We start from the raw sequence: 25,688 nt of genomic DNA on the forward strand, positions 1-25,688 counted from the left end.
AATAATGTATGAGAAATGGCACCATTGGAACACAGAACAATAAGTAGTACACTATAGCTGAAGAGAAACTTATTTGTATCCTAAGATAGCCAAGGATGCTTTTGCGGTGGCCTGGTTTTCATGTGCCCAGTGCTTACTGGAAGATTTATATGCATTGTGTTTGTTACAAATATTTAAAGAAGATCTTTCTTTTTTTATGAAGAAATTCTTTCAGGACAAGTTGTACTTGTTTTGTTTTTTAAGAACTTAAAGTCTTTGGAAAAGTAAAAACTTAGTTTAAGTAAAAATGTATGGGGGGTCCACAAATAAAAGATTACCTAGTATTGTTTAATACTCTAGGAAAATTCCTGGGATCTACTGTTTTCTACAAAATTTCACTGGCTCTCACCAAATGTAGATATAGTTTAGGGGTTTTGTTTGTCATTAAGCACATTAAATCATAGATATTTGCTACCTGTGTTACTCTTTTAAAAAAAAACAAAAACAAATTTCCTATGTAATATTTGTAATCAAAAAGTAACTCATCTGAATAAGAAAATGTTAACCATCCAGGAATTTCATTTAAGAAGATTTAGTTAAGTATTTAAGTTGTATTCCCCAGAATCATTTCTTTAAGACTTATGTGACAAACTGAGAGATATCTTTGCACGAAGTGGGTAGCTGGTAGGTCTTCTGCAGGGGGTTTCTACTGAGAGCTGACAGAGGGCATCTTGGCAAATGTTCAGAATCCTACATTAACTTAGTTGGGCCCTGCATGGAGTCTCATGTTCAGCAGAATTCTTCTGACCTCCCTCTGCATGCCAAGCTAATCAGCAAACACCAAATGAGCCCACTCCAACAAAACAGACTCTCTCCCAACCTACTTCGTTTTCATATGTTCTCTGGGGGTGGGGAGCAAGATTTCACAAGGACTGATGATGCTGCAAAGACCACAATAATGATAATTAACTTGCTGAATTTAGAAGATTATACTGTTAATTAGTTGCAAAATAAAGATAAGTAATAGAGCAGCAGATGGTAGGATAACACCCAGGAGAAGGAGGGTTATTACTCTGATGAGCTTTTGTGGTGCTTATGAAATATGGATCTGACTTTTTCATAAATTGTTTCTAGAGAACATTGTGTTTTTCTTTGAACTATGATCGAGTAATTTATTCCTACCAGGTACTGACAGATGTGATAAAAATTTGCTTTCATGGGTACAACATATAACATAGAATTTGAATAACATTATTTTTAGCAGATTACCTCTTAAGATGGATCTCAGATTGGTCAGCACAACAAGACTATATTCACTTTTTTTTTTTCCTACATTTACTCTTCAATTGACACAGTCTTTAAGACAAAAAGTTTTCAACATAGTAGCTGAATTTTACAACACTAAAATTTAACTCTAACATTAAAGCACTAGTCTGCTTAGAAAATAGTAATAAAGATTTTCGCTTTCTTTCCTTTAGTTTAAAATTAAAATTATGCCTAGCTTTTATTGTACATACATATTAGAGAATATAGACTTGTTAAATCTTATATAATTTCTCTGAGTACTTAATCTTCATTTACTTATATTAGATTTCTCTATTGATAGAATTTTGATCCAGTAATGGACAGACCAGTGTCTGATACTCTTAATGGTTACTAAAATATACTTAGATACTTAATGTGAGGACTTCCCTGGTGGTCCAGTGCCAAAAACTCTGTCCCCCTAATGCAGTGGGCTGGGGTTTGATCTCTGGTCAGGGAACTAGATTCCACATGCTGCAACTAAGACCCAGCACAGCTAAATAAATAAATATTTTTTTTAAAAAAAGAATACTTAATGTGAGACAGAAGCTCTAGTTTGAAAAACCTTTTGTTTAAAATATGTTTGTTCAGTGAACCAGGAGTCAACAGACAGAATTTCTGGTCCTGGATCTGCTTCTAACTTGCTCTGTGATCCTAGGAAGTAACTTCACTCTTGGGGCCTTAATTTCTTTATCTATAAGATGGTAATTGGACTAATTGAGTAGCTCCAAAATTCTGTTGTAAAATAAATATCTATCATATTTATAGATGTTTTCATTAATTTGGGGGACCAAATTACGCTTCTTTAAAATGTCTCAACATATATGTGGGTGGATTGTAGATATCCTTACATTAGTTGTAAAACGTATATGAATCACCGTTTAAACAACTTTCTTCTCCTAACCCACTGTAATTTTTTTAGCATACATTTGTTTTTAAATATGTTTGTTTAAAAAAGTTTATAGTTAAAAAAAATCTGTAGTTCAGAGCAGTGTTAATTAACCCTTGAAAATCTTTTTCTTGCATTTTGTATCCAGTGGCACACTTCCAAGTTAGACCCATTGTAATCAATGTAACAGCATGGAGCAAACATTAGAGCTTCCTCACTGGATGAGTACTGTATACCCTAGGGCAGTCAAGAGAGGATAATGAATGAATACTGATGCTGCTTTTAAGTGCTCTATAAGGTAGTAACTTGCCCTACTAAAGATTATTCAAGAGAGTGATGTTTATGTACTTCAGACTCCCCTATGTGCAGTTACTGTATTTCATTAATTCTAAGAGCTAAGCTCTTTACTATAAAAACTTTAAATGCTCTTCAATTCTATGTTTTCTACCTAAGGACTTAAAAATGTTTACCAACAAATAATTTACCAAGCTTCACATTTCAACCAGTACTTATATTTTTATACATTTTATATCCAGAAATGAAAGCCCTAACCTAACGCTATTATAGATTGGCTTTTAAAAGATGTAATTATGCACACTGACCACCTCCCCAGATCCTCCTCCTTCTGTTTATATGACCCACACTTTCAAATTCCTCTCTTTTTGCTTTCACTTCTTTGACCATTTAGTTTAAGTATTCCTTCCTGATTACAGCCAAGTACTGCTTTGGTCACCTACCTAATGAGTTTTAATCCATCTACTTCCACACATTATCCCATCAGTTATGAGTGTCCCAATTTCCTGAATCTTAGCTGCTAATGTGGTTATTTCTGCTTGTTTTTAAGAGAAGGAAGAAAAAATGGAACTGGGAATCTTAACCTGGATTCTGAAAGATGCAGTGTACCATGTGGTCTTGAGAATATATTTTCCAAAATAAAATACATCTGGAGGAGTTCATGGTGGTCCAGTAGCTAAGACTCTGCGCTCCCGATGCAGGGGACCCAAGTTTATCCCTGGTCAGATCCCACATGCCACAACTAAGAGTTTGCATGCTGCAACTAAGACCTGGCACAGTCAAATAAATTAAATATTTTTTAAAATTTTTAATATACTAAATATTAAAAATTTAAAATTTTAAATATTTAGCTTCAGGCTGAGCTAAACCTGTCCTTAAAATGATCCCAGAGTACTTTTTTTCCTAAGTATATTTTGAAAATACAAAAGTAAAGGAACTCTTGTGATTCTTTGGTGTCCATACTCTAACACCTGAACTGTGAAAATAGAGGGCTCAATTTTTGAAAAAGGTTAGGAAGCTGATAAAAAATTAAGAAATCCTTATATAACTCAGGTAAGTTTTACTAGGTTGGTCATAACTTTCCTTCCAAGGAGTAAGCATCTTTTAATTTCATGGCTGCAATCACCACCTGCAGTGATTTTGGAGGCCCCCTCAAAAAATCTGACACTGTTTCCCCATCTATTTACCATGAAGTGATGGGACCAGATGCCATGATCTTTGTTTTCTGAATGTTGAGCTTTAAGTCAACTTTTTCACTCTCCTCTTTCACTTTCATCAAGAGGCTTTTTAGTTCCTCTTCACTTTCTGCCATAAGGGTGGTGTCATCTGCATATCTGCATATTCAAAAGCAGAGACATTACTTTGCCAACAAAGGTCCGTCTAGTCAAGGCTGTGGTTTTTCCAGTGGTCATGTATGGATGTGAGAGTTGGACTGTGAAGAAACTGAGCGCCAAAGAATTGATGCTTTTGAACTGTGGTGTTGGAGAAGACTTTTGAGAGTCCCTTGGACTGCAAGGAGATCCAACCAGTCCCTTCTAAAGGAGATCAGTCCTGGATGTTCTTTGGAAGGAATGATGCTAAAGCTGAAACTCCAGTACTTTGGCCACCTCATGTGAAGAGTTGACTCATTGGAAAAGACTCTGATGCTGGAAGGGATTGGGGGCAGGAGGAGAAGGGGACGACAGAGGATGAGATGGCTGGATGGCATCACTGACTCAATGGACGTGAGTCTGAGTGAACTCTGGGAGTTGGTGATGGACAGGGAGGCCTGGCGTGCTGCAGTTCATGGGGTTGCAGAGTCGGACACGACTGAGCAACTGAACTGAAGTTTTATATATTTAATCTTTACCTCAGCACTACAAGGAAGTTTTCATTTTTCCCAGTTTTACAGATAGTTTGTTCAGATAGTTTGAGACAGAGTTAATTTCTAAACAGTAAAGTATCTTCTCAGCTGTACACATTTTGTATGCTAATATATATATCCAGTATATCTTATATATGCTAACCAGTGAAGAAACTAGGACTTTATGAACTGCTGTTTGCAGTTCATAAAGAAGTACTCAGTCAGAAAAGATGGGGAAAACATACCTAATCTGGGGTGATATGGCTTTAGCGGTTACAGTATCAGACTTGGCATTCTGAATCCTTCATGGTTGTCTTTCGCACCACTTGGCTTGCAGGATCTTAGGTCCCTGACTAGGGATTGAACTTGGGCCTATGACAGGGACAGAGCGAAGTCCTAACCACTGGACCACCAGGGGATTCCCTTGGAGTTGTCTTTTGAAACGTCAAGCTACCCAGCCTTAGATTATCTTTCTTGATTTTTCCATTTTCTTTTTTTTCCCTTCTTTTTTTGGTGGGGGGAGGTAGGATAATATACATAACATGTGCCATGGAAAAATTGCACTTTGAAAAGAAGGAGATCCAGATTTAAATCTAGGATCTTAGCTAGCTTAATGGCTGTGTGACCTTGGGCTAATGATCTCTAGTGTCCTAATCTGCCAAATTCAGACTGAAATTGAAGAAAGTGGAGAAAACCACTAGACCATTCAGGTATGACCTAAATCAAATCCCTTATGACTATACAGTGGAAGTGAGAAATAGATTTAAGGCACTAGATCTGATAGACAGAGCGCCTGATGAACTATGGATGGAGATTCGTGACGTTGTACAGGAGACAGTAATCAGGACCATCCCCAAGAAAAAGAAATGCAAAAAAGCAAGATGGCTGTCTGAGGAGGCCTTACATATAGCTGTGAAAGGAGAAGCAAAAGAGAAAAGGAGATACACCCATTTGAATGCAGACTTCCAAAGAATAGCAAGGAGATATAAGAAAGCCTTCTTCAGCGATCAATGCAAAGAAATAGAGGGAAACAATAGAATGGGAAAGATCAGAGATCTCTCCAAGAAAACTAGAGATACCAAGGGAACATTTCATGCAAAGATGGGCTTGATAAAGGACAGAAATGGTATGGACCTAACAGAAGCAGAAGATATTAAGAAGAGGTGGCAAGAATACACAGAAGAACTGTACAAAAAAGATCTTCATGACCCAGATAATCAGGATGGTGTGATCACTCACCTAGAGCCAGACATCCTGGAATGTGAAGTCAAGTGGGCCTTAGGAAGCATCACTACAAAAAAGCTGGTGGAGGTGATGGAATTCCAGTTGAGCTACTTCAAGTCCTGAAAGATGACGCTGTGAAAGTGCTGCACTCAATATGCCAGCAAATATGGAAAACTCAGCAGTGGCCACAGGACTGGAAAAGGTCCGTTTTCATTCCAATCCCAAAGAAAGGCAATGCCAAAGAATGATCAAACTACCACACAATTGCACTCATCTCACACAGTAGTAAAGTAATGCTTAAAATTCTCCAAGCCAGGCTTCAGCAATACGTGAACCGTGAACTTCCAGATTTTCAAGCTGGTTTTAGAAAAGGCAGAGGAACCAGAGATCAAATTGCCAACATCTGCTGGATCATGGAAAAAGCAAGAGAGTTCCAGAAAACATCTATTTTTGCTTTATTGACTATGCCAAAGCCTTTGACTGTGTGGATCACAATAAACTGGAAAATTCTACAAGAGATGGGAATACCAGACCACCTGATCTGCCTCTTGAGAAACCTGTATACAGGTCAAGAAGCAACAGTTAGAACTGGAAATGGAACAACAGACTGGTTCCAAGTAGGAAAAGGAGTCCGTCAAGGCTGTATATTGTCACCCTGCTTATTTAACTTATATGTAGAGTACCTCATGAGAAACACTGAGCTGGAGGAAGTGCAAGCTGGAATCAAGATTGCCAGGAGAAATATCAATAACCTCAGATATGCAGATGACACCACCCTATGGCAGAAAGTGAAGAAGAACTAAAGAGCCTCTTGATGAAAGTGAAAGAGGAAAGTGAAAAAGTTGGCTTAACAAAAGCTCAACATTCAGAAAACGAAGATCATGGCATCTGGTCACATCACTTCATGGCAAATAAATGGGGAAACAGTGGAAACAGTGTCAGACTTAATTTTTCTGGGCTCCAAAATCACTGCAGATGGTGATTGCAGCCATGGAATTAAAAGATGCTTACTCCTTGGAAGGAAAGTTATGACCAACCTAGATTGGCGTATTAAAAAGCAGAGACATTACTTAGCCAACAAAGGTCCATCTAGTCAAGGCTGTGGGTTTTTCCAGTGGTCATGTATGGATGTGAGAGTTGGACTATAAAGAAAGCTGAGTGCTGAAGAATTGATGCTTTTGAACTGTGGTGTTGGAGAAGACTCTTGAGAGTCCCTTGGACTGAAAGGAGATCCAACCAGTCCATCCTAAAGGAGATCAGTCCTAGGTGTTCATTGGAAGGACTGATGTTGAAGCTGAACCTCCAGTACTTTGGCCACCTCATGCAAAGTGTTGACTCATTGGAAAAGACTAATGCTGGGAAAGATTGAGGGCAGGAGGAGAAGGGGACGAAAGAGGATGAGATGGTTGGATGGCATCATTGACTCAATGGACATGGGTTTGGGTGGACTCTGGGAGTTGGTGATGGACAGGGAGGCCTGGCATGCTATGGTTCATGAGATCACAGAGTCAGACATGATTGAGCAACTGAACTGAACTGAATCTGTAAAATCAACACAGTGTTTATTAGAAACTGATTTAAAAACTACTGATGGTGGATCTCAGGTACATTATGCTATAGGAAAGAATCCAGATTCAAAAGGCTTATTATATACACTGTATGGTTCCATTTATATGATATTCGGAGAAGGCAAAACTTTGAGAATCAAAAAACGGATGGGATTTTCAGGGACTGTGTTGGGAGGTAGTCATGTGTGGATGTGAGAGTTGGACTGTAAAGCTGAGCGCCAAAGAATTGATGCTTTTGAGCTGTTGTGTTGGAGAAGACCCTTGAGAGTCCCTTGGACTGCAGGGAGATCAAACCAGTCATTCCTGAAGGAAATCAGTCCTGAATATTCATTGGAAGGACTGATGCTGAAGCTCTAATACTTCGGCCACCTGATGTGAAGAACTGACTCACTGGAAAAGACCCTGATGCTGGGAAAGATTGAAGGTAGGAGAAGGGGGATGACAGAGGACGAGATGGTTGGATGGCATCACCAACTCGTTGGACAAGAGTTTGAGCAAGTTCTGGGAGTTGGTGATGGACAGGGAAGCCTGGGGTGCTGCAGTCGATGGGATCTTAAAGAGTTGGACATGACTGAGTGACTGAACTGTGGTGGGAGGAGAGAGTGACAAGAAAGAATCATGAAGAAGTTTTGGTGCATGATAGGACTGTTCTGTATCCTGATTGTAGGAGGAGGTTGCACAACTGTATGTGCTTGTTAAAACTCACAGAAATATATGCTGAAAAGACTTTGTTTTACTGTATGTAACTTATACCTCAACAAAACATTTTTTACACTACTGACCTTGTTTTTAAAATCATACCCAGAATCTACAATGATTAGCAGTGGAAAATGTCTACTAACACTTGCTTAAGCAGATTGGTGGTCTTTTCATATATACCTCATTTCTAAGGTATCTGGATCAGTTATAGATATTAAGATATGCACAGATGAAAATAAATTACAAATTTTCTAAATTATTCTTAGTTGAAGTAAATGAAAACAATTGTATTAGAATCATGTAGGGGACTTTTGTCTAAAGCTCTTCTCTAGTATCTACCCCTTTACGCTATTTCCAAAGAAAGAAGAGAGGAAAAGTTGCCAAAAAAGACTCAGGAAAGCTTCCCAAAGGTCCTTTGAGGTCTTACTGATATTTAGGAATGCAGTGGAATATAATAAGTCAAAAAAAACTAAGTTTAAAGCCTGTGTATTCATTAACAGATGTCTCATTTGGTTAACTAAAAGTGTGTTGGGAGTTAGATTTGGGTAGAAAGCAGGGAGCATTTTTTTTTTAATTGGTATTTGCATTTCAGAGATTAAAAGCTGCTTTGACCCAACAACATCCTCCAGTTACCAACGGCGATACTGTCAAAGGTCACAGTAGTGGTTTGGTTAGGACTCAGTCAGAGGAATCTCGACCACAGTCATTACAACAGCCAGCCACATCCACCACAGAAACTCCGGTATGTGTGTTTTTATCATCATCACCCAGTTTTCCTTAAAAAAAAAAACAAAAAAACAAAACTATACAGTGTGACTTCAATGACTGTACACTTTGAAAAGATTTTCTGGTCAATTTTTTTTAATTTAAATTTATTTTAATTGGAGGCTAATCACTTTACAGTATTGTATTGGTTTTGCCATACATCAACATGAATCTGCCACAGGTGTACATGTGTTCCCAATCCTGAACCCTACTCCCACCTCCCTCCCCATACCATCCCTCTGGGTCATCCCAGTGCATCTGGTCAAATTTTTATTCCAAAAGTGTATTTAAAAAGCCTTAAGAAAAGGTAATTCAACATAAAAGTTGAGCATATAAAAAATAAACAAGCAGTTACTACTGCTGAGGGCACTCTGTAAATGTTTCTCAGAGTATCTGTATGTTGGTTTAAAATGGTACAGTATCCATCAGTAGTATTTAAAGAAAACTTTTTTACTATTGGTTGTATTCAACAAGTAATTTATATATGAACCATATTACTGATATAAGACAGTTCTTGAATTAACACTTGTGAAATGTCACCAAAGTAGCAGATAGGTTTAACGGCAGCTGTTTATACTAGAGGCCCATTTCACTCTAATTTGTGTCTGGCCATTAGATGATTGCTATTTCTATATAACTGCAATAAAGTGTTACTGTATTTCTGTTAAATGTTACAGAGCTCTATTTAGATGTTTTTCTTCTCTACTTAAAGAATATTAGCATTTAAAAGTAAAACTTTCCAATTAAAGAAACACAGCTGAACAATAAGTTTAATACTACCTCCTAAGCATAGGTGTTTAGATAACAGTATTTTACCTTTGTGAAACTTAAGATAAAGTGAAATAGTTGTGGCTGTCATCCACCAAGGAACTTTACCTAGGGGCCAAAAGAGAGGAAAAGTGAGTGTGTTCTTATGTCTTAATTCAGGGTTAGCCAACTGGCTCCTGAGCCTAATGCAGCTCACGGCTGTTGATCTATGGCTGGCAAGTTCAGTATGGCTTTTACATACTTAAAAGTTTATTTAAAAGAAAATGAATGTAATTTATTTTCTTGTACTAACTATAGTTTACCTGGATCTCATTTTTATTTATATTTTTATACTTTATTGTATTGGAATGAAACTCCAGGACAGCAGGACTTTTATCTGCTCTGTCACTGCTATATCACTAAAATAGTTCCTGCATATTTTTCAGTGAAGTAGAATGAATGAATCAATAGAAAAGGGAGAGAAGGAAGAAAATATGCTTCTAAGTAGCCTCAAATCCTTGTTAGAGGTAGAGATATATATAATTCAGGTTAATTACCTGCAGAACGTAAAGATTTCTGCCTATGGTGTAGATGAAGAGAATGTAGAAATTTTTGTTTACATCATTTTAAAATATCATTAAAGTAGAGGCAAGAGATTTGTTTTCAGGCTGCTACTTTGGATCATGTGTCTATGGCCACAAAGTGCTTTCTTTTGCACTGTTTCCAAGGGTTTATATCCCATCTCCTGTATTCAGGTGTTCTGTGGCACAATTTTGGGATTTGTGAGAGACATGAAGATATTCTATAATCCTAAACACCGGACAGTATCACTAATGACTGAAGATTTCTGTCTGGCTGATTTTGCAGGGCAGGTGGACCAATTAAAATGAAAATCTAGACTCTGGGATTCTACCTACAAGGAAAATGAGCATTAATAATTACACAAACCTGACCCTTAGAAAAAGACTGACCCCAAATTTCAGAAACTGAAGAAAAGCTGAATACACTAAAATGTGTATGTACTTTCAACTCCTTAATTTTAGAGAAACCAATTTTTTTAAAAACATTTACAGTTTAATGCTGTTTTTTAATTGCAAAAATAGCATAGAAACCATGGTGTCCCATAGTGAATTTAAATAAAAAGTTATTTTTATTAGTACCTTAATAATTATCAAAGGATTGAATAATAACATAGTGTTTGCTTAAAAGTGCACTTGGAAAAATGTCTGTACATCATCATTTGTATTGCATTTTTAAGTTTCTTTGTATTCTCTCTATAAACATGAAAATATTATTTATACAAATGTTAAAGAATAGAATACAATCCTAAAGGAAATCAACTCTGAATATTCATTGTATGAATATTGATGCTGTAGCTCCAATACTTTGGCCACCTGATGCAAATAGCTCACTCATTGGAAAAGACCTTGATACTGGGAAAGATTGAAGGCAGGAGGAGAAGGGGGTGATAGAAGATGAGATGGTTGGATGTCATCACCGCCTCAATGGACATGAGTTTGAGCAAACTCCAGGAGATAGTGAAAGATAGAGAGGTCTGGCTTGTTGTAGTCCATGGGGTCACAAAGGGTCAGACACAACTTAGCGACTGAACAACAACAAAGAATACATTCGTGTGACAGTTAGTGAGAATCTAGGTTTAGCAATGCTTATTTATTTCGAGGAATTTGTTAAACAACAGGGTGATTTGCACATTGCTTCAGAATATTGATGTATACAATGAGACTTAGAAATAAAATTAGTACCTGTCACCTTTGCAAGGGGCTTCCCTGATAGTTCAGTTGATAAAGAATCCAGCTGCAATGCAGGAGAGCCCGGTTCGATTGCTCGGTCGGGAAGATCCACTGGAGAAGGGAAAGGCTATCCATTCCAGTATTTTGGCCTGGAGAATTCCATGGAATGTATAGTTCATGGGGTCACAAAGAGTTGGTACAACTGAGTGACTTTCACTTTCACCTTTGCAATCCTTTACTGCCTATTATATTAATTTTAATCACTAGGTACAAATATAAAAAGCTTTCATTTGTGTCTATTATAGGCTTCTCCAGCTCACACAACTCCACAGACCCAAAATACAACTGGTCGTCGAAGAAGAGCAGCTAATGAAGATCCCGATGAAAAAAGGAGGAAGTTTCTGGAAAGAAATAGAGCAGCAGCTTCAAGATGCCGACAAAAGAGAAAAGTCTGGGTTCAGTCTTTAGAGAAGAAAGCAGAAGACTTGAGTTCATTAAATGGTCAGCTACAGGTATGGTGCATATATGTAAATTGTTTATTTATTTTTAATAATTACGAACACATATTTTCCTTATTTTTTCCTAGTTAGCCATTCAGACATTTTAGGACACAATATTGGGTGTGTATGGAATCTGTAGTAAAGTGTAGTTTAATAAACCTATTTGAATACCAAGATGAAGTAATATAACTTTCGATACTGATACAGTGAAGAAATTTTTAAATGTAAGTGTTTACTTGCATAGTACAAAAGTACCTAAACTATCTGGTTTAAACTTTATAAAGTTATGATATAGAGTTCAACAGAATCTTAAACTGTAAAATATTACTGGTACTTCATTTTTCTTATTTTTTGGTTCATGTCACAACTGTAGAGTTGGTTCAATTTGCAGTTTTTGTTTTTAAGTTCTTTTGTTCTTTGAATTATAAATTTTGTTTTGTTTTGTTTGTTTTATTTAAAGTGAATATAGTGCTCGTGAAAGGTGCCAGATTGACAGCTTTGGAACTGAAGGACTAATTATCCACAGAACAGGTACAATATGGCCAGTGGCAGTAGAAAACATTTCATACTGCCCTGCCAGTGTGCCTCAGATTTATTTCTTAGGAACCCTATGTGGTATAAAGGTTTTAAGGCTCCTTCCTATTCAGTCTTTGGTAAGATTTTCAGTGATGGCATTTGGCAGCACTAAGTCTATTTCCTTCCTTCTGTTTTTTCTTCCTTTTTTGGTGGTGTTTTTAATGTTGTAAATATTCTCGAGTAAAATCTTCTAAACTACCAATTGATGAGCATCAGTGAGAAAAATCAATGAATTTATGAATTAAATTGATGAATTTAAATTCATTATGAATTTAATGAATTATAGTTATTATTGGTCAATCCTCTGAGCTATCCATTCCTACTTAAAAATTAATCATGATTGATGATTGTTCTCATCTTACATCTTTAAAGATGTCACCAGTATCAGTGTCTTGTTTAAACACTTAGGAGAAAGCTTTCTAGCTTTTTTAGCTCCAGGGATAGCATTTCACCTAATGTAAATTATAATAACTTAACACTTTTTCATATGTGAGACAGACATCTTTTAAAACTCTGTGTTGGGCTTTGAATATTGACATATTAGCTTTAGAACAAATAAATTATCTTGCAAAACTTACTTTTAACCATTTCAAAAAAATTAAATATGATTTTAATTTTACCATATTACAGAGACTTCAAATATGTACTTATATACTAGGATATGTTAAATAATATATTACCTAATAAATTCTTCAAGAACGATTTTCATATCATAATTTTTCAAAACAAACTTTTGAATTTTTTTCTTTAAAGTGAAACATTATAGATACAAATTTATGTACTATAAAAATGGTTATCAGATTTCTGAATATTAACTATTACTTAAATGTTTGAGTATTCATATTAATACATTAACAAACTAATAAAATCATTCTTCTGAATGACTTGGCTTCTTAACAGTTACATGGTATTAGAAATAACATTCTTTGTTAGCCTCAGTTGTCTTACCCATGGAATAGAGATAATAATACTTGCTGGTCCTCCTGCTCTGGATTGTTATTTACATCAAATGAGAATTTTTGCAGGCATTTTAAAATATATTAATTTTAATAGGATAAATTGATCAATGTTTTCTTCTGTAATTTGGCTAATTATGCCTTTTTAAGAAGTGAAAATGTTTCAAAACTATAAAGTGGTATATAAATATATGGTTATATTCTCAAGGTACTGGGCTTCAGGTTGGGCCAGTTTTCTGTTCTGACCCAAGTTATAACAATATTAACAACTTTTAATGAGATTGTTGTTCAGTGGCTAAGTCATGTCCATCTGTTTGTGACCCTGTGGACTGCAGCATGCCAGGATTCCCTGTCCTTCACTATCTCCCAGAGTTTGCTCAAACTCATGTTAATCATATTGCTATTTCCTTAATTATACTGCAGCCCTGGTCACCACTATGAACACCAACAGTGCTTTATTATTTCAGAAAACTTCGGAGAATTCAGTATTCACAATAAATGTAATATTTACTTCCCCCTTAATTTCATGTTTTTTCCATCATGCAAACTATAAAAATATCATTATTGTAAAATTATTCATTTTTATATTTCCTAATTTGAGTAGAAGTTTCTTGATTGGAGGAATAAAGGCAAGATTTATCACCTAGGTAAAAGTTAGCTAACACTTCAGTTTTGAAGCAGGCATGAAACTTTTAAAATAGAAGTCACAATCAAGAAATCACTGTAGTTGAACATAACTACTTAATACCTCAAATTAAAACAGAACCAGTTTTTTTTTAATTGAGGTATAGTTGATATATAGTATATAATTGCATGTTTCCATGTACATGTCCTGATTCACAGTTGTTAAAAGTTATACTCCATTTACAACTTACTTTATTCCTTGTGCTATACAATGTGTCCTTGTTTATTTTATACATAGCAGGTTTGTTAAATGTTTGTTTATATATTTGTCTGTTCTGGATCTTAGTTGTGGCATGTGAACTCATAGTTGAAGTATGTGGGATTTAGTTCTCTGACCAGGAATCAAACCCTGGGCGCTCTACATTGGGAGTGCAGACACACAGCCACTGGACCACCAGGGAAGTCCCTACATACAGCAGGTTTTAATCTCTTAATCCCCTATCTCTGTCTTGCCCACTGGTAAGCACTGTTTTTTCTCAGTATCTGTTTCGTTTTTGGTTATTCACTATATTCACTAGTTTTATGTTTCAGAACCAAGATACAGGTGATATCATACACTGTTTGTCTTTCTCTGATTTATTTTACTAAGCATAAAAATCAGTATTTTTAATCGTTAATAATTGAGGAATGGATAGCATCATGGTTAGAAAGAAAGTGTTCTTAGTTTTAAAGATGTATACCAAAACATGAAGCTAGGTGAGATGATGTGTTATCGGGTATTTAAAAAAAACTTTTGCAAAAAAGAAAGAGAATAAGGTCCTTTTGAATATATTAACCTGGAAAATGTCTAATACTGTGGGCAAAAAGTAAGTTGCTTGAAAACAGCCCAGATGTCCATCAGTAGATAAATTGTGGCATATACATCCAATGCAATACTTTTCGGCCACAAAAAGGAATGAAATTACATGCTACAAAGTGAGTAAATCTCAAAACATTATGCTTAAGTGAAAGAAGCCATAAAGTCACATACTGTATGACTCCATTTATATGAAATATATAGAACAGATTAATCCATAGAGACAAAATGCAAATGGGTAGTTTCCAGAGATGGGGGGGAGGAAGAGGAAAATAGGAAGAAACTGGTTAATGGATAAGAGGTTTTACTCTTGAATGGTCAGATAGAGGGTGGTGGTGGCACAGCACTGCAGATGTGTACTAAATGCTACTGGATTTTTCAGTTTAAAATGGTTAGTTCTATATTATGGAAATTTCACCTCAACAAATTACTCAGAAGTCACATACTAAAAATGTATAGCATAATTCTTTGTCATTAATGAAAGCTTTATAGTTAAAATGTGTAAATGTGTAGGTATGGAAATCAGTATAGAAATGAATCTTTAAATAGAGGTAAAATTTTAAGAATGACATGTATTAGTTTGTAGCAGTGATAAAGGGGGTTTGGGAAGAAAGGGTACTTCAACTATGACTTTCTCTATTGTTTCAAGTGGATATATGATTTTTTGCTGTTTTTTACTTACATATCATAAAAAATAAGCTTTAAAAAAGTAAGTGACACATTCTAGTTTTCAGAATATGAAGAGTTAATATGCTTATAATAGATTCTGGAGAAAAAATTTCAGTCTGCCAACAGCAAAACTGTTAACTGTGAAGAACAGAATGACTTGTAAAGAAAATTGAATGTCGAAGAAATAATTAAACTCTACTTTATGTGAAAACATTCATCAGTTCTACATTTCCTTAATAATTCTTCATGTGACATACACATTTAGCTGATCAGGGCAGTAATGACCCATGGTTACTTATATATAATAAAAGGTTTAATGAGTGTTGAGGTGTGACTGTTCATATTTTTACCAAATACATATTAGGTTTTAAGAAAATACTAATTATTCAACTTTACTGTCCCACTCACTGAATTTAATTATATTTTAGCTTTCTAGAATCATTGCTTTAAAAACAAGCTCATCAAATTGTATTAGAGACATTTATGGTACTCTAGACCAAGAATTGGATGCTGTTGGTTATAATCTATTATATTTTCAAAGGTAATATATGATTTTGTCTTTTACTTGAAATGGTTTTAACACCGTTTATGTCTTTGTCTTTTATACTCATCTTGTGGGTTAGTTTTCAGTTTAGAATTGCAGCATTTCCTTTATGAACAAAAGGCAGACTCATAGGAGCTCTTAACAATCTATAATAATACCTGTAGAATTTGTTGTGGATTTTGCTTTTAAAACTTAGGCACTGCAAATGTGTGTGGACTGGAAGCTCGGTAAATTAATAGAAGCATTCTTTGATAACAAGATATGTGAGGAGTTTTCACTAATAAGTTAATGATACGGAAAAGGTTTTGTTTACTGGTCCATTGACTTAGGGGGAATGGGATCGGTTTTTTAATCCTGGTACCTAAACCGTATTTTACTTAAGTATTTATCACTTGAAATAGGAATGGCAACAACTGGGAGATGGTATCCAATACCTGAAAATTTAAAAAAATGTTAATTCCTGAAAAACTCTAGAACTGTCTTTCTTCTCCACTCCCAGACTGAGTTTTTCACTATATTCTAGAGGGGAAAAGGGTAATAGTGATGCCACTTCTATCTCACGTATTTTATTCTGCGTACTTCTTTTTACTGTTGTTGCTCAATCGCTAGGTTGTCTGACTCTGCGACCCCATGAACTACAGCACACCAGACTTCCCTGTCCTTCACTGTCTCCCGGAGTTTGCTCAGACTCATGTCCATTGAGTCAATGATGCCATCCAATCATCTCTTCCTCTGTTGTTCCCTTCTTCTCTTGCCCTCAATCTTTCAAAGTATCTGGGTCTTTGCCAGTGAGCCAACTCTTTGCATCAGGTGGCCAAAGTATTGGAGCTTCAGCCTCAGTCCTTCCAATGAATATTCAGGACTGATTTCCTTTAGCATTGACTAGTTTGATCTCCTTGGCTGTCCAAGGGACTCTCAAGAGTCTTCTCCAGCACCACAGTTTGAAAGCATCGATTCTTCAGTGCTCAGCCTTCTTTATAGTCCAGCTCTCACATCCATACATGACTATTGGCAAAACCATAGCTTTGACTATATGGACCTTTGTTGGCAAGGTGATGTCTCTGCTTTTTGATATGCTGTCTAGGTTTGTCATAGCTATTCTTCCAAGGAGCAAGCGTCTTTTAATTTCATGGCTGTAGTTTTTACTAGTCTTTACTAAAATCTTCCCAAGCCTTTACCTCCCCATCTGTCAAACTCACAGAATAAGTACTATTTTAAAGATCAAATAAGAGAAGTAATAGAGAAGTTAGGTTACTTAAGCTACTCTTCACAAAAATCAGTGGTAATAGCAATGAGAAACTCCCCAAAGAAGAAACTATCCAATATTATTTCTTTAATTTGGGGGATAGTAGCTGAACTAGAAAGTCAAAGATCATGAATTTATGGAACCTGATCATCAATCTGTGGCCAAATATCAGGGAAATGTTTTGATTGGTTAATCAGTTAGCTAGCCTGTTATTATTTCATCAGTCTAATCTGCTTCAGACAAACTGTAATATATATATATAAAATTTGTTCATCAGTATGTAATTAACCTTTGAGTAGATACAAATAGATTAGAGCAATGGTATAGGCAGTGCCAAATAATTACATTTTCTCTTAGACCATAACTAGCATCTGCTTTATCTTACCAAATACATTTTACTTTGACCCCCCCCCAAAAAAAAAATCAGTAATTGGTCACATTTGAATGGGACTTTAATGTTTTCAGAAAGACAGTTAATATATTCTGCAAATAAACTAATAACAGATGAACCAGAAAGGTTTTGGAGGCTGAATCCAATTATAATCAGTCTAAAATACTCCACAGATATAGAGGTATAAATACTTCTTTTTTCATTTAATATTAAATCTGTTTATGGCTTAACATTTATTTCTTTCAGATTCACTATGACTTAAGCAAACTGGTTCTGTTAAGCAAACTGGTTCTGTTATGGCTTTAAGTCATGGTTTATGGAACTGCCTTGTCTAAATACTGTCCGTCTTTTTAAGTTCTTTCCTTTATATATATAATTATGTGACTATAATTCTTGAATGTTTTGTTTAATTTGTTGAATTTTCTGCATTTGTAATAAATGATTTTAAAAATACTGGCCAGGCTTTGGCAAACTCTTCTAATTTTGCCTAATGTAAAGGTTATATATCAGGATAAGCCTCCTTTTATCAACTCCTACCTGGAACCTGATGTAGACCATAAGCATATGCTTATACTTAGGGCTCTCCAGCTCAACTAAATCCATTTCTTGAAGGTTTGGCCTCTCTTATCTGGTTGTGTTTACTTTGCAGTATTTCTTACAGTCCCAGTTCTTTGCTAGCAACCATGTCCCATTGGCTGCTTTCAGTCTAGTGCTGATAACCAGTTTTTAAAGAAATTGAGTATTAGGATACAATAAAATACAAACTATTGATTTAGTTTAACCTTTTGATCAAAAATCATTTGAGCTTCAGGATTACCATTAGGAAAATCTCTTTATCATTATAAAATATTTTAGATCAGGATGATGTAAAAGATTGGACTAAATTTGTATAGAGCACACCTTGAGTTTGTTGGGGTTTTTTTTCCTTGTCATTTAAAGGTATAAGGGGGAAATTACATTATTTACATTTTGGATAAAGAACAGCATACTTCTGTACTGTATCACTTCAGTTCAGTCGCTCAGTCGTGTCCGACTCTTTGCGACCCCATGAATCGCAGCACACCAGGTCTCCCTGTCCATCACCGACTCCTGTAGTTTACCCAAACTCAAGTCCATCGAGTCAGTGATGCCATCCAACCATCTCATCCTCTGTCATCCCCTTCTCCTCCTGCCCCCAGTCCCTCCCAGCATCAGGGTCTTTTCTAATGAGTCAGCGCTTTGCATGAGGTGGCCAAAATATTGGAGTTTCAGCTTCAGCATCAGTCCTTCCAGTGAACACCCAGGACTGATCTCCTTTTTAGTATATGGAAATTATAATATTTAAACATTTTTAAATTTCCTCCTCTCTTCCAGTTTTTGCCCCTGATTAGAATTAAAGTCAGTTAACACAAATATAAGTTGTGAAAGTGTTAGTCGCTCAGTCATGTCCAACTCTTTGCGACCCCAGGGACTATATAGACCACCAGGCTCCTCTGTCCATGGAATTCTCCAGGCAAGAAAACTGCAGTGAGTAGTCATTCTCTTCTCCAGGGCATCTTCCCAACCCAGGTCTTCCACATTGCAGGCGGATTCTTTACCATCTGAGCCACCAGGGAAGCCTTATAACAGGAGTCAGATACCTTCTCTTTAAAGTCCTTAATGTTCATTACCCATTTTTAGCTAGTGGCATCTTTACATTTGTTGACTTGTTCATGGACCAGGTAGTCTGATTAGGTGAACAACCATAATACCACCAACTGTTAGATGGAATATCAGTTTCTGTATTCAAACTTATCAGTTTCAAACCTATCATTTAAAGAGAGATTTTTTAATATATTTATTTTTGAGTGCATAGGAATATTGTTTAAACACCCAAAATTTTATTTAAACTATTTTGTATCAGATTATCAACTTGTGACTGCTCAGGAATTTTATCTAATACATCATTTCCTTTCATAATATTGTTTATGATGAATGTCCATATAGAGTATTTAGTTGAGAAGGCATTTGTGATTTTTTAAATTCTGTAATTGAGATGATGCTATTAAGTATGTCAATCTTCCTTTTCTAAGAAAATGAACAGGGTGACTATGTGGTGAGGTTGTTGACAAAAATAATGAAATTAGAACCACTGACCAGTTTTATATTATTTAAGCTATTTCATTTCACCCTCTTTAGTGGGGTTTTGTTTGTTTTTTTACCTGCTGGAAATAGATTTTAGAGAAGACCATGGTAATTCAGTGTACTCAGTTTATGCTAGGCCATGGGCTGTGATCTGGGGATATAGAAAGCAAGGTGATCCCTGCTCTTGAGAAACCCCAATCTAACAGAGGTGGCAAAGTAAACAAAAAACAATCCAGTGTGATAAGTGCTATCACACTATCAAACACACATACGTACATTTATGTAATTATGGCTGTGGAAGCACAGAAATACATCATGTGTATTTACACTGTCCTGAGTTGACTTTTAAAGATAGTGAAATAATTAACAAGGCAAAAAGGAAAGGTTTTCTAGATGGAAATAACTATATTTAGCCATACAAAATTTCTGTTTATAGGTCAAAATGATTAAATATTAATAGGTTCAAACTAATGAGAAGGGTGGTTATAGGTGCTCGATTATAAAAGATTGTGTATTCTTGACATCAGTTCAGTTCAGTCGCTCAGTCGTGTCCGACTCTTTGCGACCCCATGAATTGCAGCACGCCAGGCCTCCCTGTTTATCACCATCTCCCAGAGTTCACTCAGACTCACGTCCATCGAGTCAGTGATGCCATCCAGCCATCTCATCCTCTGTCGTCCCCTTCTCCTCCTGCCCCCAATCCCTCCCAGCATCAGAGTCTTTTCCAATGAGTCAACTCTTCTCATGAGGTGGCCAAAGTACTGGAGTTTCAGCTTTAGCATCATTCCTTCCAAAGAAATCCCAGGGTTGATCTCCTTCAGAATGGACTGGTTGGATCTCCTCGCAGTCCAAGAGACTCTCAAGAGTCTTCTCCAACACCACAGTTCAAAAGCATCAATTCTTCGGCACTCAGCCTTCTTCACAGTCCAACTCTCACATCCATACATGACCACAGGAAAAACCATAGCCTTGACTAGACGGACCTTAGTCGGCAAAGTAATGTCTCTGCTTTTGAATATACTATCTAGGTTGGTCATAACTTTTCTTCCAAGGAGTAAGTGTCTTTTAATTTCGTGGCTGAAATCACCAATACATATCCAGCCCTATTTCATGTTAGAGAAATTAATGAGAGAAACTTGTAAATGGGAGTCTCAAAATCAAGCTGACAGCAGAAAGAGGGAGAAACATTTTGGATTATATATGTTGGATTATTCATAATATGGTTTCTCATAAGTACTGTCATTAATAGAGATAATTAGGAGTATTGACACTAGTGAGTTCAGTATTCCATAGAAATTAATTTTGTAAATAACAGCTGGTTTTTTAAAGCAAAACTTTAAACCTTTTCTTTCGTACTTCAATCACTATACACCCATTCTTGTCTCAAACACAATGTTCTAAACATAATTTAACTTTTTTTTTTTAACAGTTCAGAGTTCTTGTAAAGCATCAGTTTTCGTTTTGTGCTTTCACACAGCATTTACAGTTCGTTGTTATTGGGGTGTGAGGAACTGTTTGACTCGGCAAACTTGCCTTTGGATTACTGAACTTTTATTCTTCTTGTGTGTTCCTATCATCAGTCACTTAAGGAGACCTAATAAGTCTAATCTACTAAAGTATTTTACATTCAGCTTTCTGGGTAAGAGATTTAGGGAGGGAAAAAGAAGTGCTTTAGCTTTTATGTATACCTTTTTGCTGTATTTCTTCATTTAATTTTGGGTTCATGGATGAAATGTGAATAGTTAATGTAAGCCCAAATAAGTAGAGGTATTTGTAAGTTAAGATTTTTTAATGTTATTAATCTATTACATTCATATTATTTGTAGCTCTTGAGTATTGGTAATTATCACTAATTTATGTATTAAGGTTTGGGGGTGATCCAAAGGAATTGGGCTTTCTCAACTTGGAACTTCAACATAGAATCTACCAGATTAATGCATCCAAAACAGACTGAACTGCTCATTCTGTAATAAGAAGGACAAATCATCATTGATTATCAGATTTAAATTTAGATGTGTGCAAATGGTTTAGGTCAAAGGCAACTAAGCCGTTTAGACATTATGTCTACTTTCATTGGTTCCGTGTCCAAAAACACAGTGCCTTGTGATGTATTTTAGATAGCTGTGATTCTCCAGTTACTGTGTTTTCCCCTATGGAGATTTTCCTGGTTTCTAGAAAGCTGTTTAATTAGTTTCCAGGATAAATTTTTTTTATTTCCAAGTGAATAGAGTCAGTGAAATTTTATCCTGACTCCCTTGATACTTCTAGTTGTTCATATAATCAAAAGAGCATGTAACGTGTAAAATAAAAATACCTTTGATAGGTAACCTGTGTAGTATATAAGCAGTTCCAAGGCAAATGATAATGTAAAAAACTGAAATATGCTATCCAGTTGTGATTTAAATTTTTATGTAAGTTGCAGGTTTTATGTAAATATTAAAATATAAAAGCTAATGTGTAACGATTAAATAAATTTAAACAGCACATTTTTGTTTATTCCTTGGCATTTTAAAGATATCTGATTTTCATATCTTAATCTTCACTTGTTTTAAACAGTGAAAATTATTTAGTCTGATGTTGGTAAGGTACCTAAGTTGTTTCTCCTCCAGAGTGAAGTCACCCTGCTGAGAAATGAAGTGGCACAGCTGAAACAGCTTCTTCTGGCTCATAAAGATTGCCCTGTAACCGCCATGCAGAAGAAATCTGGCTATCATAGTGAGTAATGTTCCATTACCTATAGCCTTAGGCTGTATCAGTGAAATACTGCCAGAGTGAACCAAGTTACCATTAAAAAAACGGAGACTGCAATTCTAATATTTAATATTAAATATCAGAAGTTCTGCAGGGTTATGGAATGGAGGATATACTTCTCAGAATCTAGAGTTTAATTTTCCTATATCTAGCTTTTTCCTAGAGATTACTATAGATCAGCAAAATGAGTTGGTTAATAATTTAAAATATAGTGAAAGTACTTATGATATTTTGTTTATATTCTCAGAGTAATAGTTTTCTTGGATTGACAGACTGAACACTTCTTTTCCAGCCTCCATTTAGTAATTTTTTTTTTAATTAACTATCTTTACTTAACAATCAGTAACAGATCCTACTGTTACAGTAGCAGATCCTGGGTATTCTTCCTTAGATAATCAGCATTGTGCACTTTTATCATTCTGAATGTTTATATTGAGCCTTCTAGTTACAAAAATACTAAACTAGAACAGTATTGAAATTATCTGCTTGTAAGTTTCCTCTTAAATATTTCCCTTTAAAATGAGGTGTTTTTTTTTTCTCTTTTCAGCATTTTAGAGGTTAATTGTGCTTTCCTTCTTGTAATGTCCTATTTTGATGAGATGCACAATGTTGGAACCAGCTGTTAGTCTTGAATAAATGGCCAATTTTGTCCATCGTACACAAATTTGTAACAAATAACATAGCTGGGAATGCATTAGGAACATTCATAATATATAACCCATAGCTTTCATTTTTATGATTTAGTGATATTTCAGGATATTTGTAAATGTGAAGATTGTTTCAACCATATGTATCCACTTCATTTTAATTTGCCAGTGTCAGTAATTCAAAGGAAAGAAACATTTTGTATTGGATGCAAACAGTTCCTCAGGTGCTCACGATAAAACTTAATGGCCACCATCTTTACTTGTAGTCATTGTAAGCAGTTTCATCAGAATGGGCAATATTTTTTAATTTAAAAGATTCAGTAGATTTAGCAACTCTCTATGCCATGTATATTTAGAACATTGATTTTTGTCAGTTTTGAGCAAATATATCTCAGTCCTTTGATATCTCATCATTTTGACAGGATTGTGAAACACATTGTGGAGTAAATTGGAACCATATAGAATTATGTTTGGGGTTGTATTAGCAATGACTGCTGCGGGGATGAGGCCATTATGGTTCCCATCTGACTTAACAACATAATTTCCTTTAGAAGCTACTGAGTTCAGCATTATGCATACATGATTTTCTTAACAAGAGAGCTCTCCTGAATTTTAATATTCAAAAAGAAATATACAAACAATTCTATAAAAGTAGAAGGAAAATTAACTCTTTAGTTGCATTCAGTTTATAATTATCTTCAATTTTTTAATCTAAATTTATTGGATAACCCCAACAGTTCCCTGTTATCCAGGCAGTATATACTCAGCAAATGCAAACCAGTTCTTTATTTGAAGCCATAAAGATTTTTTAAAGTGTACAGATATATAGGTTTGCATGCTGTATCCTCAAACTGACTGAAAATCTAGATTAATAAGTTTTTCGTGAAGATATACAAGGTTGTGAAAAATGTAAAAAAATAAGATATTTTGAAGTTTTGGAACAGTTCCCATCTTTTTTCCTGTCTAGTTATCTTTATGTCAGACTGATTGGCGTCAGTATAGTTCTTGTATAAAATTAGTTCTCTTCAGCTCTACAAATTGGATTTTGTAGAAAACTCAAAATTTTTATTTCAAATTGAAGTCTGGGAAAAAATGTGACTTCTCTGTTTAATAGTCAAGGTAAAGATTGCTTAAGTTAATGTTTAAATCTCAGAAAAAATCTGGAGAAATTTACAAATACATAACTGCTCATCATACTATAGCACATAGCAATTGCTAATGATAATGAGCTGTCATACTAGTTAGCTCTTTCAAAACAATGTGATATAAAACTCAGGTTTAGATTGAGTAATATCACAAAATATTGCAGGTAAAAGTGACAATATAAAGTCACACAGTCATAGAGTCTCTTTTTTAACAGAAAGTCCCATATCCTAGGAAACCTTTCAGTCATGAGAAAACCATGACATTGATTTTAAGGGTCAAAACGAGTGGAAATATGAAAACATTTTTAATGTTTGGATTCCATGAAGAATAAAACATAAGAGTAATTTTACTAACATTAATTCATCTTCTGTAAACCTCTGGGCATAATTAACATAACAAACATAGTTGTTTCTGTAATCATAAGAGAGAAGCAAAGCTTATTAGACCCTAAATGTGAGCTTATATTTTCACTAATGAAAATATGTATACACATTAGTGGAACTTCAGAGAGTGAATTGTCAGATAATGGTTTCTTTTGGTTTAAGCAGTGCTAAAAATGGCTCTTAGAGTAATAAGATCTCTTGTGTCTTTCTATTGTTTGTGATTTACACTAGCAATTTTTCTCCCCTTACCATCTCGAACTGGACATAGATACAGCTGTATGACATTACAGAGGTATTTTATACGTAATTTATAAGTGAGTACCTGATTCTTTGTACAACCTAAAGATTTGTTTTACTTAATTCTGAAAGCTTGGAGAAAGATACACCTGTTCCTTATCACTTTTCATTTTGAGTCCATCTCCCCCATTATATATTTACATGTCCTCATACCACTTGTCACAGGTCTCTCTATTTCTGAAAGCTGTTACATCCCTAGAACTTACATTGAGAGGAAGGTCATTTTGTTATCATGTTGAATAGTGGTGAAATAGAGGGCTTTTTACTGTGCTCTCCAGTTAAACTGTTATTTGCCAGTGTTTTCTTTGAATGCATTATTATTGTATTGGCTATTTAACTGAATTGTAAATATTTTATAACATTCATTGTTGCTTAATCAGAAAAGTACCTTTATGCTTCACATAATTTTAAAAAGGATTACTGATTGTGGTGTTTTGTTTTTTTTTTAATTTTTTTTTTTTTTTTACTGTATCTTGACATCAAATTTTTATCCAGTGGTGCAGTTTTATATTTAAAGCAGATTATTAGAGATGGTGAGATTCTTTCAAAAATGCATGGATTTGAGGCAAAAGTATCAAAATTCTGTAAGGGTTACTATATTTCAGAAAACCCTCAAAAGGAAGAATTATATTTGAACTAAAGTTATGCTTGCCAGATTCCTCCCCCTCTATCTTCTACATTACAAATCACTGGGTAAGTCCTGCTTCATGGGGTCCACAGTCTTAATAATTGACTTTCAGAATGAGCACCTGGCCGTCAGTAAGCAGGCCAGTATGTACTCTCAGATTTCACAGAAAGCCAGCTAATTGTCATTTCTGAACACCAAATAAAAATTATTTTAATACCAAATGCAAAGTGCAAAAGAACACATCCTGTATAACACTGTTTTTAAAGTGTTCAAAATGAAGCTGAAAGATCTGTTTAGAGATTTGTACTTA

General features: G+C 35.2%; 1 protein-coding gene across 9 annotated transcripts in view; it reads left to right on the plus strand.

Moving 5' to 3' along the window:
* The window catches only part of ATF2 (activating transcription factor 2), a 79,658-nt gene that overhangs the window by 50,501 nt on the left and 3,469 nt on the right, over positions 1-25,688 (plus strand). For all 9 annotated transcript variants that reach the window (XM_060409743.1, XM_060409744.1, XM_060409741.1 and 6 more), the window contains 3 exons: positions 8,391-8,540; positions 11,367-11,573; positions 22,136-22,241. In XM_060409743.1, the coding sequence (XP_060265726.1) occupies positions 8,391-8,540; positions 11,367-11,573; positions 22,136-22,241 (463 nt within the window). The remainder of the gene's footprint in view (positions 1-8,390; positions 8,541-11,366; positions 11,574-22,135; positions 22,242-25,688) is intronic.

The sequence above is a fragment of the Ovis aries genome, chromosome 2, assembly GCF_016772045.2.
Source record: "Ovis aries strain OAR_USU_Benz2616 breed Rambouillet chromosome 2, ARS-UI_Ramb_v3.0, whole genome shotgun sequence".
Classification (NCBI taxonomy): Eukaryota; Metazoa; Chordata; class Mammalia; order Artiodactyla; family Bovidae; genus Ovis; species Ovis aries.